Source organism: Pan paniscus, chromosome 8 (genome assembly GCF_029289425.2).
Source record: "Pan paniscus chromosome 8, NHGRI_mPanPan1-v2.0_pri, whole genome shotgun sequence".
NCBI lineage: Eukaryota > Metazoa > Chordata > Mammalia > Primates > Hominidae > Pan > Pan paniscus.
The window spans coordinates 61,922,587-61,940,793 of NC_073257.2; the positions used below are offsets into that span (position 1 = coordinate 61,922,587).

The 18,207-nt window shown below is 44.9% G+C and overlaps 1 protein-coding gene across 1 annotated transcript in view; it reads left to right on the forward strand.

Moving 5' to 3' along the window:
• Positions 1 to 13,419, forward strand: part of CHAT (choline O-acetyltransferase) — a 53,497-nt gene extending 40,078 nt beyond the window's left edge. Inside the window, exons 12-15 of the mRNA XM_003809022.3 lie at positions 691 to 832; positions 982 to 1,044; positions 8,242 to 8,379; positions 10,381 to 13,419. Coding sequence (XP_003809070.2) covers positions 691 to 832; positions 982 to 1,044; positions 8,242 to 8,379; positions 10,381 to 10,650 — 613 coding nt within the window. The 3' untranslated portion in view covers positions 10,651 to 13,419. The remainder of the gene's footprint in view (positions 1 to 690; positions 833 to 981; positions 1,045 to 8,241; positions 8,380 to 10,380) is intronic.
• Positions 13,420 to 18,207: the final 4,788 nt, after the last annotated feature.

An 18,207-nucleotide genomic window follows, 5' to 3' on the forward strand; every position in this document is an offset into this window, starting at 1 on the left:
CCACTCCCAACATCAAGGACTTTACCAAGTGGTGAGAAAGGGAGTGTGCCCACCAGGGGTGCAAGCCCAGGGACGCTGGCCCAGTTACCATGCATAAGGACAGAGGAGTCCCATGGCTGGTGGGGAAGCGGCCACTGCTGCTCAGGACACAGTCATCAGGGAGGAGAGGCACAGCCATGGTGCCCATGGGTCTGTCAGAAGCCCAGCTGCCCCTGGAAGGGAGGGCCTGGACAGCCGTTTACGCTTACCACCATTAAGGCCCCTCCCTGCCTCCCTCTGGAGGTCATGCTTGAATCAGTTTAAATAAAACAGGATTCCCTCATAGGTGGGAATGATTAATTACACAATTATTCCATTCTGTGCTATTCATCAAACACTCAGGTCTCACAGAAAACTCTAGGTTTCCCACCAGGTTGGGAATTTTTTTTGAAGCGCTACCCGTCACTTCTTTATTTTATGTCAGTGCAGCATCCCCGGGTGTATATAAGCAAACATGGCTCTCCATGTGGGAGACTCCCCAGCGTCATCTTTGGGAATTCCCTCTAGAATTCTATTAATATTAAAATGAAATATTCTGCCAAGTCAAGTCAGGGCTGTGAAAATAAAGCTTGCTGAGGCAATTTTTCTTTCCGAGTTTATGATTTCCCAAGAATAAATTACCATGTGCCATTCATCCTTCATCCCACGCAGGCTCCACCGAAGACTGGTGCCCACCTACGAGAGCGCGTCCATCCGCCGATTCCAGGAGGGACGCGTGGACAACATCAGATCGGCCACTCCAGAGGCACTGGCTTTTGTGAGAGCCATGACTGACCACAAGGCTGCTGTGCCAGTAAGTCCCACCCCACCCCACGGCCACAGGAAACCAGTGAGGCTGCTGTGGTTGCCCTGGGTTGCAGTGGGCTCGGCCCTCTGACCACCAGACACTTTGGCTCCAAGCAGCCTTTTAAACCCCGCGCTGCCTCTGTGTTCTGTTGACAGGCTTCTGAGAAGCTTCTGCTCCTGAAGGATGCCATCCATGCCCAGACTGCGTACACAGTCATGGTGAGTGACGTCGCACCACCTCACAACACTGCACTTGAGCTGTGCCTGGGGCCTGCCAGAATGGGCACCACGGCATAAGACCCTGTGTGAGGGCCCAGCCACCTGTTACTCAGGGACTTGGCAAGGCCGCTTCACCACTCGGTCTCTTGTTTCTTCGTTTTAGAACCTAAGTAACATAGCATTCCTGCTTTTGACATGGATTTTATAAGAATACAAAAGTTACCACTTTTCAAACCCTTTGAAACAACCATAATGACAATAATAGCACCTAATATGTATAGCATCTTGCAGTTAATACAAGAGGAGTCAACTGTGAGGGGAAGGGGCTCAAGCCTGGCAAGCGGTGGGGGTCACACACCTTCCCCAATCTCAGGCAAAACAGTATCTGTTCCCACCTAGGGCTGCTTTTGCCTCTCATTCTCTGTATATTCATTTATACTACCTGTGAATAAAAAGTCTTTGCTGAAAATTAATAGGGAAATCAAACTTGCAAGGGAAATGTTTCTCTAGCTTAAAGAAATAATTCATTTTCTGGCACTGCAAAGCTATTGTTTGCAATAGCAAAATAGAGAATAAGCAGTGACTTGGGCTGCTCATCAATACCTGCATTGCAAGTCATTCTAATACAGTCTTTGAAGGATCATATAATCTATGAGAAGGAGCTGAACAAACTTCACTATAGATACTTGAAAAGAGAAACAATGCATTTCTGGATTTTAGAACTAGCCAACATAGACTTCTCTCTAATTCAGTTGCTAGGTCCCTAATTCATCTAAATACTTCAGTGTTTGTTCTATTTGGGGAAAACATAGCACCCACTCATGTATTCAGTGGGTTTTGTTTTTTTTTTTTTTTCTTTTTTGGTCTTCATGCTTTATGCCAGGCAAGGTGCTGGGTGCTAGGAAACAAAATATGAAGTCCATAAGCCCTGTCCTTAGGGAGGTTACCATGTAGTTGGGAGAAGAGGCCCTTCAACGTGAACACCAATCCCATGTGAAAAGAGCCCTCAGAAAGTAGCAGGGGACATGGAGGAGCCAGCTGTTTCCTCTGCTTGGGAAAGCCAGGAAGAATTCCCAGGGAAAGTGGTGCTTCCTGTGAGCCACAAAGGATGAAGAGAGGCTTGTCAGCCAGACACAGAAGGGAAAGATGGCTCAAGAAGGGCACCACGTGCAAAGACTGAGAGCCTTAAGAGAATAAGACCCATTCGAGGAAAAGCAGAGCACAGCTTGCAAAGGACAGTGGGGCAGGGGAGATGTTGGATTTCCCTGTTACAAAGTGTGTTATGGTGACTGGGTGGAAGAAGGACTGGTTGGAATTGGGGGTGGGAATGTTTGCTGAGAGGCAGAGTTGCTGGTTAAGAACCTTCCTAATATGGAGGAAGAGCTGGTGTTTGGACTGGAGTAGGACAGGGGCAGGGTGAAGGGAAAGTCGTAAACTCCTCCTCTTGGTGGAAGAAACTCTTCGCGCATGGTGGACTGCACACAGGGTTACTGTCACTCTCTCTGAAACCCTCCAAAAACAACAGCAAGGGATTTTTGAAAGCCGTAAATACACCAGGGCAAAGAGAACAGGAAAGGAGTGGCAGCAACATGTTAGAGCTGGAAAGTAGAACACATGGCGACTGACTCAGCAAACAGTGAGAGAAGCTTGGGAGACTGGGTAATTTATGAAGAACAGATAATTATTTTTTAAAGTTCTGGAGGTCGGACGTCCAAGATCAAGGTGCCAGAAGGTTCAGTGTCTGGCAAAGCCTGCTCTGTGCTTCCAAGATGGTGCCATGTTGCTGCATTCTCCTGAGGGGACAAGTGCTGTGTCCTCACATAGTGGAAGGTGGAAAGGCCGAGGGCTGAACACTGTGTACAGCCTCTTGTATAAGAGCCTTAAACCCGTTTATGACCTAATCACCTCCTGAAGGTCCCACCTTCTAATACTATCATACCATTAAGTTTCAACACATGAAGTTTGGACAGGACCCAAACATCCAAACCATAGCAGTTGATGATCTATATAAAAAGCAGTTAGACCCTCAGTTCCTCTCTACCACCCCAGGCAGCCAGGCTACTAGCCCCCCTCCCCAGTGGTGGGCTAGAAGTTCATTCTCTGGAGAGGCTGAAGCAGAAGGACTCCAGACTTGAGGACACTAAGCATGGCTGAGGGAGGGAATACTGTACGGAAATTCATTGGTTAATTAAAGTCTTACTACTTTCTTCTTACTTACTATTAAGCCCTTCAGCCACTCAGCTCCATACACACTGGGAACTAGCTCTGTAACCATCCCTCACCAAGCAGGAGATTAGAAGATTTCTCTGTGGTAAAATTGACCAAGCCAAGAGAGAACACTCACAGAAACTAATGGTTGGGGCCCACAGTGAAAGAGCCTGGTCAGCAGATGAGGTAGTGGTTTGCCAAGAGGCAGAGCTGCTAGTTAAGAACCATTTTAATATTGAAGAAGAGCTACTGTAAGGACAGTGAAGCCCCCAGGTTAACAAATACATTATCATACATAAATCTTCTAATCATATTTTCAGTGCTTTATTCTTAAATACAAATAGCCATAGATCCTCCGACATTGAGGAGACATAAAAGAGTAAAACCAACACCAACAAATATTTTTGCTAATTAAAAAAATCTTTTTAAAAAAACTTAAAATGGATCAGGCACAGTGGCTTATGCCTGTAATCCCAGCAATTTGGGAGGCCAAGGCAGGCAGATCACCTGAGGTCAGGAGATCGAGACCAGCCTGGCCAACATGGTGAAACCCTGTCTCTACTAAAAATACAAAAAAGGCCAGGTGTGGTGGCTCACACCTGTAATCCCAGCACTTTGGGAGGCTGAGGCAGGCGGATCACCTGAGGTTGGGAGTTCAAGTCCAGCCTGACCAACATGGAGAAACCACTTTTCTACTAAAAATACAAAAAATTAGCCAGGCATGGTTGCGCATGCCTGCAATCCCAGCTACTCGGGAAGGCTGAGGCAGGAGAATAGCTTGAACCCGGGAGGTGGAGGTTGCAGTGAGCCAAGATCACGCCATTGTACTTCAGTCTGGGCAACAAGAGTGAAACTCCATCTCAAAAAACAAAACAAACCAAAACACCACCACCAACAACAAAATTATCCAAGTGTGGTGGCACATGCCTGTAATCCCAGCTACTAGGGAGGCTGAGGCAGGAGAATCGCTTGAACCCGGGAGTCGGAAGTTGCAGTGAGCTGAGATTGCACCACTGCACTCCAGCCTGGGTGACACAGCAAGACTCCTTCTCAAAAAACAAACAAACAAACAAAAACTTGAAATGAAAAAAGTACAAGAAACAATTGAACAGTTTAAAAGTGATCATTGAGATTCTCTGAAAAATAAAAGGAGTTATTACATCTATATATGATAGGAAACTAAAAACATTTTTCAGAAAATAAAAATAACTCTGGGGGAAAATATGGTAGAAAAAAATTCAGTGGAAGAATTAGAAGATAATCTGAGATAATATCCCCAAAATATCAACACAATAAAGAGATGAAATATAAGAGAGAAAAGAGGCTTAGTCCAGGAGAATAATATTCCAAATAACTTGCTTAATAGATGGAAAAGACTCATAGCAAAGGAAATTTCACAACACTAAACATGAAGAGAAGATTCTAAAATCTATCAGAGGATAAAAAAATCAAATACAAAGATCCATAAAAAAGATGTAATTAATTTCTGAACAGCATCATTGGAAGGTGGAAGATAAAAAGAGCAGTGTCTTCAAATTCTGAGAGAAAGTGACCTTCAACACACATTTCATACCCAGCTAAACTGTCATCAAGTTTGAAGATACATCAAAGATATTTTTAGACAGAGAAAGTCTCAAACATTTTACTTATTAAGCACCATTTCTCATAAAGCTACTGGAGAATGTAGACTTCTAAAGTGAGAAAATAAAACATAAAAGAGGAAATCATAGGCTGAAAAAAACCAGAAGATTTAACACAAGAAAAAGATAGAGGGGTGCCCGCAGGATGACAGTAAAAGGAGATCACAAATCAACAGTTGTTGAGTACACCTAGAGAGCAATCAGTCCATAAAGAAGCAAGAAGTGAGAGGACAAATGAAATTCTTGCTGCATGTTTAGGAATCAATTAGAAACAGATACATGGGGCCTGGCACAGTGGCTCATGCCTGTAATCCTAGCACCTTGGGAGACCGAGGTGGGTGGATCACCTGAGGTCAGGAATTCAAGACCAGCCTGGCCAACATGGCAAAACCCCATCTCTACTAAAAATACAAAAAATAGCCAGGTGTGGTGGCACATACCTGTAATCCCAGCTACTCAGGAGGCTGAGGCAGGAGAATCACTTGAACCCAGGGGGTGGAAGTTGCAGTCAGCCGAGATCACGCCACTTCACTCCAGCCTGGGTGAAAAAGCAAAACTCCATCTCAAAAGTAAATAAATAAATAAATAAAACAGATACATGGAAAGCTAAGGAAGTAAAAAAATAATTTATACATTGTCAATTCTAGGGAAAACAAAAAATTCAATAAGAAAGGAAATCTAATCATAGTACACTACATGACCCAGCTGTGAATACTTGCTTAATTATACTTATGTATATCGTTCTGTATACATGATTATGCTGTATCTTGATCAAACTACAAAGAGTTAAAACATAATCTTATTGGGAAGATGGGAGAGTAGAAGTGTGCTGGGGGAGCGGGGTCATAAAAGAGCTGAAATTTGCCGGGCGCAGTGGCTCACGCCTGTAATCCCAGCACTTTGGGAGGCCGAGGCAGGTGGATCACAAGGTCAGGAGATCGAGACCATCCTGGCTAACACGGTGAAACCCCATCTCTATTAAAAATACAAAACAATTAGCCAGGTGTGGTGGCGGGTGCCTGTAGTCCCAGCTACTCAGAAAGCTGAGGCAGGAGAATGGCATGAACCCAGGAGGCAGAGGCTGCAGTGAGCCGAGATCGCGCCACTGCACTCCAGCCTAGGCGACAGAGTGAGACTCCATCTCAGAAAAAAAAAAAAAGAGCTGAAATTTCACTGTCTATAACAAGAAGATTATAGGTAAAACTGAGAAATTCAGTAGTGGTAACCTAAGCATATGTTTGGAGGAAAGAAAGTATATACCCAAAAGAAATAGCTAAAAGACTGTAAGGAATTACCTCTGTGGGGTAGGAATCCGTGCTGGCAAAATGACCTAGGCTTTTGGTTTATTTGGATTTCTAAACGATATAAATATATGACAATAACAACTTTAAATTTATTAAAATGTCTAGGAAAACACCCTCCAAAGCATTGCCATAGGGTTGCGTTAACAATTTTAAGTTGATGAGAACAACCAAATCAAAGAGATGGGTTTGGGGAAAGGAGAGATACAAAGATGCTTAGGATGTGAATCTGGTGTGTGGTTGGACATGGAGGGTAAGGAAAGGGGGAAAGAAGCAAGGAAACCTAATAACTGGTAAGCATATTTGCCAGTGGTCGTGGAGAAATAAAGTTCCAATGGCAAGGTGGTCCAGAGCCCCCATCACTAACTCTCCCACTGTTCTATGTTTTCCCTTCCTCACACTTGAGTTTATGATCATGTTTTTTTGCATGGTTGATGAAATCTGTCCCCCACTACACCATAAGCTCCACAAGGACTGAGTCTACAACTGTCTTGTTCTCTGTTGTGGCTACAGGACCCGCGGCACCAGGCATATAGTAGGCACTCAATTAAGATTCCTTAAATGAATGAATGAAAGACTGAATTATAAGTCATTTTACTCGTTATTACTCATGGCTCTGAGCCAAACAACCTGTGAACTCAGTCTCCCTTGCTACAGTTATTCCAAGGTGGCGAAAAGAGGGGTGAGTTGACTGTTCACAGGGAAGCTGCTTCTATGGACCAACAGAAATCAGGAATTAAATAGAGGAAACCAGAGAAATTAAAAGAGTAGTCTCCTTCATAGATGGGCTCACCGTTCTTTCCTTCTGTCCTAACAGGTAGGGCACGTCTAAAGTGAGCTGTGGTTGTGTAATGTTTGTCTTTTCAGCCTCTAATTAGGTGCGTTCAGAGAGACCAGAGCCTGAGTCATCTTTATGCATTCATTCGCAACTGAAAGAGAACAGCTGTCAAATCCCTAAACGTGCCTTGTAAACCTATACCAAGTTCATTGTGAATGGGAAGTTTCCTCCTGTGCAGGGCTTTGACAGCTAACTGGCCATCCTACAGAACTGTGAAACCCCAAGAGTTACTCACAGTTACCCTGATGTTGACCCAAAAGTGATTACTATGGGTCAGGGTGGCCCCCTGAGTCTCCATCAGCCCCTAGAATTGCTCCAAATAAACATGCAGTCCAAAAAACCAGTGTGCATACTACATACCCAGCCTCAAGTGGGGGAGCTGTAGAATGAGTACCCGGCCCCACTTCCGGACACCTCACCCTCCGTGAACCCCTCCTACATTGACATCCTGGAGCTTTCTCTATATTTCTATCCTTTGATAAAAGTTTAAATATCTTGTGGTAAAAAGAAAAAGAACTTTTATCATTCAACAGGCTCTTTCCCCTTGAAAATGTCAGCTGAGCCTGCTAAGGGGTCTAGTTCCTGTCTCAAAACGATTTCTTAGATTATGGATCCAGTTTAAATGAATTGATCCTGAGCCATGAAATAGCAGCCAAGATTCAGTAACAGATCTCACACCGTCTATCCTCTATCTCTTGTTCCCTGGGCTTCTACTGGAGGAGACAGCGCTGGTTGTGGTGAGAGTCTGTTCAGGACAGCCTGGGACGCCCTTCACAATGCTTGCACAGGATCCGGTAGTCTCCAAGCTCTGCACACAGCCTTCTTCCCAAACTCTCTCCCTGCCCAAGCAGTTGGTAGTTGAGAAGACCAGGCCAGCCCCATTCTTTCCACTTAGAGAACCAGGCAGATGTAGTTGTGTAGGGGATGCTCAGACTCACTAACCTTTAGCTCAGATGTCTCAAGCTAGAACCCAACCTGCTCTGGACTCATTCAGTGCATGTGGAAATGCGCAAGGGCCCAGGAGCAGAGGCCGCATGGTAGAGCGGTCAGTCCTGAGCAGCCACTCATACACATTGTTGGCAGCAGGCACTGGGTAAGCATGAGCCGTGGCTGCTGGAGTCACCAGTAGTCCTGTAGACTACAGAGGAGGGAACAAGGAGGTGCAGGGGGCCCACTTCTCATCTCCTGTTCTTTGTCCCCAACTACACAGGCCATAACAGGGATGGCCATTGACAACCACCTGCTGGCACTGCGGGAGCTGGCCCGGGCCATGTGCAAGGAGCTGCCCGAGATGTTCATGGATGAAACCTACCTGATGAGCAACCGGTTTGTCCTCTCCACTAGCCAGGTACAGCCCCGTGCAGCTATCGCCCAAGAGTAGTGTAGTCAGTAAGCTTTCTAAAGAGCAGTGACAACAAGCCCACTAGCTGGAATCAGGCAAATCCTGCCTCTGCTTTTTCTGAACTATGTGACCTTCAGCAAAATGATCTGAATGTTCATTAGAAGATGGTTTACTGACCAGGCTTGGTGGCTTACAACTATAATCCCAACACCTTGGGAGGCTGAGGCAAGAGGATTGCTCCAGCCCAGGAGTTTGAGACCAGCCTGGGCAACATGGGGAGACCTCATCTCCCTATTTTTAAAAATTAGCTGGGCATGGTGGTGCGTGCCTGAAGTCCCAGCAACTAAAGAGGCTGAAATAAGAGGATTGCTTGAGCTGGGGAGGTGGAGATTGCAGTGAGCCCTGATTGCACCACTGTATTCCAGCCCAGGTGACAGAGTGAGACCCTGTCTCAAAAAAAGAAAAAAGGAAGAAGAAGGTTTCCCATCTCCTAAATGGGAGTAATCAGCAGACCCTACTTAGCCGAGGTGGAGACAGTACAGGAACATACCCATTCTGGTGCCCTAACCATTACACCTTACTACCTTTCAATCTATTGCCACGGTTTCCACAGGCTCTGATGCCCAGCAGGTCTGCAGTGAAGTCTTGGCTTGGCCAGATACAATTATGTAGGGAGAAAGCCCAGCCCAGGGCCTGGCATGGACAGGGCCCTCTAAATAGGTCACAGATATTATTATAAAGGGCCATGCAACCAACAGCAGAACATTCGTGGCCAGCCCAACATCTAACCAGTGCCTCAGCGTGTCCTGTATGAGAGCCACTGCCACAAAGACAGAATGCAATCCATTAGAGAGAGGTCGTGGTTTAGGAGGGGAAATGCCCCACAGCCATCAATTTACTAAAATGCCACCTCATCTGCGAAAGGCTGGATGTGGGCAGTACTGGAGTTGATAAGCTGTGTTTGAGGACAGAAGCCCACTCAGTAATGGGATGTTGTCATTATGGCAGTGAGCATGCAGACGTGAATAAACGAGGACAGAACACAGCACCATAAATTTCTCAGGAAATCATCCATGGGCAAAAAGTGCTTTGGAATGGCTTTATGGCCTTCGGCTATTGCACGGCAAATTTATCTGACAATGCGGTGACTCTATTAGCAAGACTAATGGTTTGTTCTGCCCCATTAAAACAGCCAGTGTCACTTCCAAAGGCCTCAGCACACAGCACCAGAAACCTGTAGGTTTAAAACAAACCAGGCCCTGCACCTGCCCAAGAATCCTTTCTATTTTTTTCCCAAGGACCAGCTAATAAAATTAATCTGGGGTGTGGGAGTTTTGTTGTTTTCCAACTGGAAAGCAGCATTTATGGCTTGAATGCTTTCAGAAACATACTTTCTTGGTTTGTGATCTGGATTACAAAATCTCGGCACTCTGATTCAAAACATACTAGGTGCATAAGTAAAACTCCAGTTGATGGCAATCTTTGAAACACCCAACTCTGGGTAATTGTGCATGGCCAGGCTGCAGGGAGAAATCAGAGAAGCCAGGCAATACTGACAGTAATTAAGGATCTGGGGGAAATCGACAGAGAGGATGGGCCAGATTTCCTCCAGTTCATAAATTCCTCCCTCCGGAAAGCATCTAACTGTGGGATGCCACCAGGGGACCATTTAGTAAATTACCTGATTGCCTCCGTGCCTCAAATGGCCCCCAGGTGAAGTGGAGACTCAGCCCAAGACCTAGCACCAGGTCACTCCGGGAGCTTCCAACTCCACAAGTAGAGCAGATTGCACACCAGGGAGTGGGCTTGGGGCCCCTCATCCTCTGATATCATGCAGTTAGATGAGTCTGTTTTTATGACTCTGGCTGTGTCCATCCATGCTAAAGCAATCACTTGATTTGGTTAATTCAGTCAAACCCCCAGGTGGAAAACAGAGAAGCCAAGCCCAGTCGAGGCTGACAGGCTGCATTCCAGAACAAGCAGCTCCTGACCTGTCCTCTCCTCCAGGTGCCCACAACCACGGAGATGTTCTGCTGCTATGGTCCTGTGGTCCCAAATGGGTATGGTGCCTGCTACAACCCCCAGCCAGAGACCATCCTTTTCTGCATCTCCAGCTTTCACAGCTGCAAAGAGACTTCTTCTAGCAAGTTTGCAAAAGCTGTGGAAGAAAGCCTCATTGACATGAGAGACCTCTGCAGTCTGCTGCCGCCTACTGAGAGCAAGCCATTGGCAACAAAGGAAAAAGCCACGAGGCCCAGCCAGGGACACCAACCTTGACTCCTGCCACTAGGTTTCACCTCCCAAACCCAGCCTCTAGAACAGCCAGACCCTGCAGATCCCCACTCCCGTCCCTTACCCCAGCTTTCCACAGCTCCCTGTCCTCAGGGTCCAACTCACAGACCATACAGAGACATCACACAGAGCCGGAGTGTTAGGAGGAAAGGGTCCCCTCTTCATGCATGGGAATCGTCATTTTCAAGGTGGCTTTGGGCCTGCACACTGGGAAATGGGACCTGCCTGGCTCAGAGGCAGCCTGGATGCACTGGGGAACCACACTAAGGACTCCTTCTGTGGTCCTTGGAAGCTTAGTGTTCATGTCTCCTTCCCTAGCAGGACCTAGTATGTCCAGGTGATGCTTCTGCCCAAGGAAAGGATGAGTCACTCTATTACATGCAATGTACCTAATGAGTTAGGAAGGAAGAATCTAACTCCAGGTCATTACCTCTTTTCTTTTTTGGGGGAGAGGAGGCTGTGTTTTGAGATTCAGAGCATTCCTATCGTGGCATTCCCAGTGTCTCCACTGAGCCGTACAGTCCTGCAAGCACCCGCTCCTCCCACACACACCACAGAGCCCAAGCCCATTTAAAATATAGTGACTTGGGCCCACAAACACATTTCTGCTTTCGTGCCCAGGGGCAGCCTTCTGTTGAGCTTAGAAAATTGTGTCCAGCTATTCTGAAAGGAAAAAAAAATTTATCTGTGACTGCCCTGGAGTTGCTGCCACTCTCTGCTTAGCAGGTGGCATCAGGGCCAGTCCAAGATGGTGCACAGCCCAGGGGCACAGCCCCAAACAGATGGTGCCTGGTGCCGGTGGGTTTGCAGAGGACCTGGCCCCTTCCCGGGGTCCTGCCACTTGCATTTTTTCTGCATCTTTTCCCCTCTCCTCCCCTCCTACATGCTCCAGTAGGTGAAGAGAGATGGTTACTTTGGGTTTTTCCATTATCTGTTTTGTTTTAAGACAGAGATTTTTAAGAAAACCACCCTGACATTAATTTCAGAAATTCTTAGTGATTCAAGCAGGACCCTTAGGCAGCTGGGCTCCTTTATTTGGAGCAGGCTATCCAGGGACTCTGACAAAAACCCATGTGGTAGAGCCTAGAGCAGGGCTCTCTTCTGGCCTCAGGGACTTAGGGGACAGCTGGCAGGGAGCAGGGCTGGGAGGAGGGCACAGCCTCGTCCAGAGTCAGCCCCAGCCCCAGCCCCAGCTCCAGCTTCAGCCCCAGCTCCAGCTCCAGCATGGGCAGGACAGGCAGGTCAGCAGAGGCAGAGTTGAGATGTCTCCAGAGACTGTGATCATAGGAGAGACACAAGAGGCACTTCCTATTAGAGCACATTTTTATGGGAAGTCTAAAGGGCAGAGGGAGGGAGTAAGAAAGCAACCAGAGAAATCTACAGCATAGAGCCCGTGTGTTCTGCTCCACATCCCTCCAATCCTGCTGCTTCCTGCTGAGCACTCTGCTCTAGCCCAGCAATCCTGTAGGTCTCCCTTCTTTGTGCCACTGTGAAGGCTCTCCACACTTCTACCTGGACTGTCACAGGCTGGCAGAGGTGGGGTGGGCATTTGACCTTTGCTCAGCTCTTTGAAAACACAAGCAGCCTCAAGAAGTGAGTTCCTTGAACCCCTGGTTTTAGATGGAGGATCTCTATTAGATGTCATGGGAGATTTGGGCACTACCCTTTGAACATACAAACTTAAGTCATTGGCCTGAGATTTATGCTCCTTCCCTCCCACGGCCACCTTCCTACTCTGCTTAGGAAGTTGCAGCACAAGGGTCCTGGGTTTTCTGGGGAAAGGCAGCCCACCTGCTGTAAGTTGGCCCAAAGCTACTTGTCTGTTCTCTCCAAGTGACCACAGTGCAGATCCGAGTTCTCCTCCGGTTCCTTTCCCTCCATGGATTTCTGGGCAGACATAGAGCTCCAGCTATGGGGCCAGGCAGCCCCACCAACCTCGGCCAAATGACATGCATGCCCAGAGACGCAGTTCCTTCCACTGTCAAATGAGAACAAGAGTGTCCCCACTTGCAAGACTATGAGGATTGGAGAGCATGTGTGTCAAGGACCTTGCTGGGTCAACAATTCATTTGCCTTTGTCTGGAGTCTGCCAGCAGCAGTAGCTAATGTCTAAAAGACACAGGGGCCAGGAGAGAAAAGGGAGGAAAGAACTAAGTCTCTCCTAGTCTATGGCCTGCTATCATGGGGTCAAGTAGGGGCAGGGAGGCTTCATGGGGCCTACCTTTGGGATGACATTACCCCAGTGGGCATTGTTTGGGTGGTTTTCTTTTAAACTATTTACACTGATATGACAGACTCAAACTCATATTTGCTATTCTCCGAGCACATGGAAAGGTAACTCACTCTGTACATTCAGATATCAAACTATGCACTGTGAGGGCTATGAGAAGCGCAAACAGTAAACGCTTGGCAGGAGGGAACACTTCCTCTCTCTGAGGAAGAGGCTGGAAGCTGGTCTTCCCCCTCCAAGAATACACGGGTGCACTGAGTCTTTATGCAAAGGCAACACTGAGCCATGGCCAAGGGCATCTCTGTGGGGATCCTGGGAAAGGAGCCTGCTCCAGGTGTCCCCAAAGAGATGGAAAACAAGACAGTCATTTGGAACAGTGATGCATAATAAAATGTATGTGGCCACCTTACAATACTGCTAAGTTGCTAAAATATATAAAGTTAATATTTGAGTTCTATTTTTATAAAATAGTTCTAGATTTATGGCAATATATACGTGTATAGCCTTTTGATTTTAATTTCTAGTTTTGTGCTTTGAAGAAATATATGTAAGATTAAAGAACTGTATATTGTAAGCATTATATTCAAATTATTTAAAAATTGTTCTAAGTCTATATTCAATAAAAAGTAATGCCAAGAAAGATGATGTTGCCCATTGTTTCTACCCAGACTCGCTTTAAAATGTAATGTCATAAATTCTCTGAGCTGGGTCAACAATTCATTTGCCTTTGTCTGGGGTCTGCCACCAGCAGTAGCCAATATCTAAAAGACACAGGAGCCAGGAGAGAAAAGGGAGGAGAGAACTAAGTCTCTCCTAGTCTATGGCATGCCATCACGGGGTGGGGTAAGGGGCAGGGAGGCTTCATGGGATGCTTGTGATCAGGTTGACAGAAACCTGGGTGTAGACAGGAAGTGGGTGTCTCCACTTAAGCCTGCACAAACATGTGTGGACAGCATGGGGCAGAGAAAAGAGCACAAGGCTCAGAGGCTGGATGCCTGGACAATAAACACAGCTCTGTTTCTAACTTACTGTGGACTTTGGGGAAGTCACTTCGCCTCTCTAGGCTTAGTTTCCTCATCTGTACAATGGGAATATTGATATCAGCATTACTCACTTCCAGGGTTGTAGAGAGATGATATGAGTTGGTGACTGTTTGAAAACTTAGGAAGTGGTGTAAAAGCCAAGCCTTCTTGTTGCAGGCTCACACAGACATACGCACACAGCTTGTTTTGCCCTGCACAGCTGAAATACATTCCAAGCTGCAAGATATCCTCATAGCCATGAAAATCCACAAAATCAGAACTGAGATTCCTCCAAACGGAAGCCCAAATGCCTTCCAATTGGACCCTAAAAAAGAACCTTGAAGTGTGTGGGTTTGTGGGATTTGGGATGCTGGAAAGGCACTATTCAAAGAGATAATGGCTAAGAGTAGTCCAGCAGGAGTGGAGGGGAAAGGGAAGAACAGGATCTGAGCAATATGGGTTTTGCTCTTATCACAGATGTCACAGCCATCCCCAAAGTAACCAGATGCAGAGACAGACACCGAGAGAAGGGCAAGAGCAGGCAAGCCGACATGCAACATACAAAACCACGCCACCCTCCTGAGGCCTCTGAAGCTCCCTGCGGGGTGAGTGTTGGTACAGAAGCAGGGAAGAGTCCCTCCCAGGTTCACAAGAGCAGCTAGAAGTTTCCAAATTACTCCTAAGCAGTTCTCCTTGGAGAGTAATGAGAGAGAGAGAGAGAGAGCGTGAGAGAGCGAGCTAGGTGGAGGGAGGGAGATTGAGAGAGACAGTGTGCAGTGCCTTGGGTTCCCTTTATAAATTCAGCCTATCTCCCTGCTTTTGTGCTTCTGAGTTTTCATTTCAAAGAAGCCTCCTGAGTCTGCAAGGTGAACAATATGCCACATCTGGGAAAAGCTGGCCACACATCCCCCGAAAGGACCTTTCTAAAAGCTGTTCTCCATGGCTCCCAGGGACCAGCTCTGTCCTTGTTCTTCTGCTGTGTGCTCCTCCCACCTCCTTCTGGGATTTCTCTCCCTATTTCTGCTGTGTATATACCAATGGATCCCTTAGTCTCTGTTTCTTACATTAAGGTGCAGCAATATGGGCTGAGGTGATGCAGAAGCGCCCCTCCACCTGCAAAACCATATACAAAAAAAAGGAAAAGTTTTAAAATATATAATCAAGAGAAAGAAAGCAAGTCCTCACATTCCAGAAAAAAAGAAAGATGTCCAGAGCATAGCACTAAGCAGGAGCCCAAGGTGAAGCAGAACAGAGCCTCAGTGGCTCCAGCTGGGTTCACCGTCCCTGCAAGCAGAGAAGACATAACAACTCATGCAAGGCAGGAGAAGCAACTAAACTCCCTACACAAACCAGGACCTCCCAGAGGCATGCCGATCATGTGACAAGAACTAGAAAAACCTTTCTCATCATCTCATCAGTGCAGGAGAGGAGAAAAAAAGCCTGCCATCCACAGGGCTGTAGAGGGGGGAAAAGACATCCATGAGAAAGTAAAACCGTAAACTCATGCCATATGTGGATGAGGAGCTTGAATTCATACCGCTTATATGTAAAGCACGCATTCCAAGCCGATAATATTTTTTATTCTTGCCAAACATATTTATTTATTTTTCTTTCAATAGCCTTTGGGGTACATGTGGTTTCAGATTATATGGATGAACTGTATAGCGGTGCAGTCTGAAATTTTAGTGCACCTGTCACCTGAGTAGTGTACGTTGCACCCAATACATAATTTTTTTAATCCCTCACCACCCCCCCACACTCCCCCTTCTGAGTCTCCATAGTCCATATCACTCTGTGTGCCTTTAAATACCCATAGCTTAGCTTCCACTTATAAGTGAGAACATATATTTTTTTTTTGTTCCTGAGTTACTTCATTAATAATGGCCTCCAGCTCTGTCCAAGTTGTGCAATAGACATTTCCTTCTTTTTTTATGGCTGAGTATTATTCTGTGGTATACATATTACATTTTCTTCACTCATTGGTTGATGGCCACTTAGATTGGTTCCATATCTTTGCAATTGTGAATTGTGCTGTAATAAATATACTTATGCAGGTGTCTTTTTGATATAATGACTTCTTTACCTTTTGACAGATGCCCAGTAGTGGGATTGCTGGATCAAACTGTAGATCTACTTTTCGTTCTTTAAGAAATCTCCATGTTGTTGTCCACAAAGTTTGTACTAATTTACATTCCCACTAAGAGTGTATAATTGTTCCCTTTTCACCACATCCATGCCAACATCTATTGTTTTCTGAACTTTTAGTAATGGCCATTCTTGCAGGAATAAGGTGGTATCTCATTGTGGTTTTAATTTGCATTTCCCTGATGATTAGTGATGTTGAGCATTTTTTCATGTTTCTTGGCCATTTGTATATCTTCTATTGATAAATGTCTATTCGTATCATTTCTCACTTTTTGATGGAATTATTTGTTTTTTTTCTTGGTAATTTGTTTGAGTTCCTTGTATAATGGATTCTGGATATTAGTCCTTTGCTGAATGCATAGTTTGCAAATATTTTCTCCTATTTTGTGGGTTGTCTGTTTACTCTGTTTACTTACTTTTGCTGTACAGAAGCTTTTTAGTTGAATTAAGTCTCATTTATTTATTTTTGTTTTAGTTGCATTTGCTTTTGGAGTCTTAGTCATGAATTCTTTGCCTAGGCCAATGTCCACAAGAGTTTTTCCTAGGTTATGTTCTAAAATTTTTATGGTTTCAGGTCTTAAGATTTAAGTCTTTGATCCATATTGAGTTGATTTTTGTATAAGATGAGAGATAGAGATCCAGTTTCATTCTTCTACATGTGGCTAGCCAGTTTTTCCAGCACCATTTGCTGAATAGGGTGTCCCTTCCCCAATTTATGTTTTTGTATACTTTGTCAAAGATCAAATGGTTTTAAGTATTTGCCTTTATTCCTGGGTTTGCTATTCTGTTCTATTGGTCTATGTGTATACTTCTATGCTGATATCATGCTGTTTTGATAACTATCGCCTTGTAGTATAATTTGAAGTTCAGTAATATGATGCTTCCAGATTTGTTCTTTTTGGTTAGGATTGCTTTGGCTATTTGGTCTCTTTTTTGGTTCCATATGAATTTTAGGATCCTTTTTTCTAATTGTGGGAAAAATGATGTTGATATTTTGATAGGAATAGCATTGAATCTATAGATCGCTTTGGCCAGTATGGTCATGTTCACAATATCGATTCTATGAACCCAGGAGCATAGGATGTATTTCCATTTGTTTTGTCATTTATTATTTCTTTCAGCAGTGTTTTGTATTGTAGTTCTTCTTGTAGAGATCTTCCACCTCCGTGGTTAAGTATATTCCTAGGTATTTTATATTTTTTCCCACTGTTATTAAAGGGATTGAGTTATTAACTTGATTCTCAGCTTGGTCATTGTGGGTGTATAGCAGTGCTACTGATGTGTGTATATTGTCTTTTTAACCTGAGGCTTTCCTGAAATTGTTAATCAAATCTAGGAGTCTTTTGGAGGAGTCCTTACGGTTTCTCTAGGTATAAAATAATATCATCAGTGAACAGTGATAGTTTGACTTCCTCATTTCTAATTCGGATGCCCTTTATTTCTTTCTCTTGCCTGACTGCTCTGACTAGGACTTCTGGTATTATGTTGAATAGAATTGGTGAAAATGGGCATCCTTGCCTTGTTCCATTCCTCAGGGAGAATGCTTTCAAATCTTCCCCATTCAGTTTGATGTTGGCTGTGGGTTTGTCATATATGGCTTTTATTATTTTGAGGTAAGTCCCTTTTATGCCTAGTTTGTTGAAAGTTTTTATCATAAAGGGAAGCTGAATTTTATTGAATGCTTTTTCCGCATCTATTGAAATGATCATATGGTTTTTGTTTTTAATTCTGTTTATGTGATGTATCATATTTCTTAACTTGCATATGTTAAACTATCCCTGCATCCTTGGGATGAAACCCACTTGATCGTGGTGAATTATCTCTTTGATGTGCTCTTGGATTCAGTTAGCTAGTATTTTGTTGAGGATTTTTGCATCTATGTTCACCAGGAATATTGGTCTGTAGTTTTCTTTTTTGTTATATCCTTTCCTGGTTTTGGCTTTAGGGTGACTTCATAGAATGAGTTAGGGAGAATTCCCTTTATCTCAATATTTTGGAATAGTTTCAGTAGGATTCCAACCCAATAAAACCAAGTTGGCCCAGATCTGTAAGACCCAAAGGACCTCAGCAGACTCAAATACAAAACCACTTTCCACTCTGCACACACCAAACACCCACAGAGGAAAACATTCCATTAAAGATGAG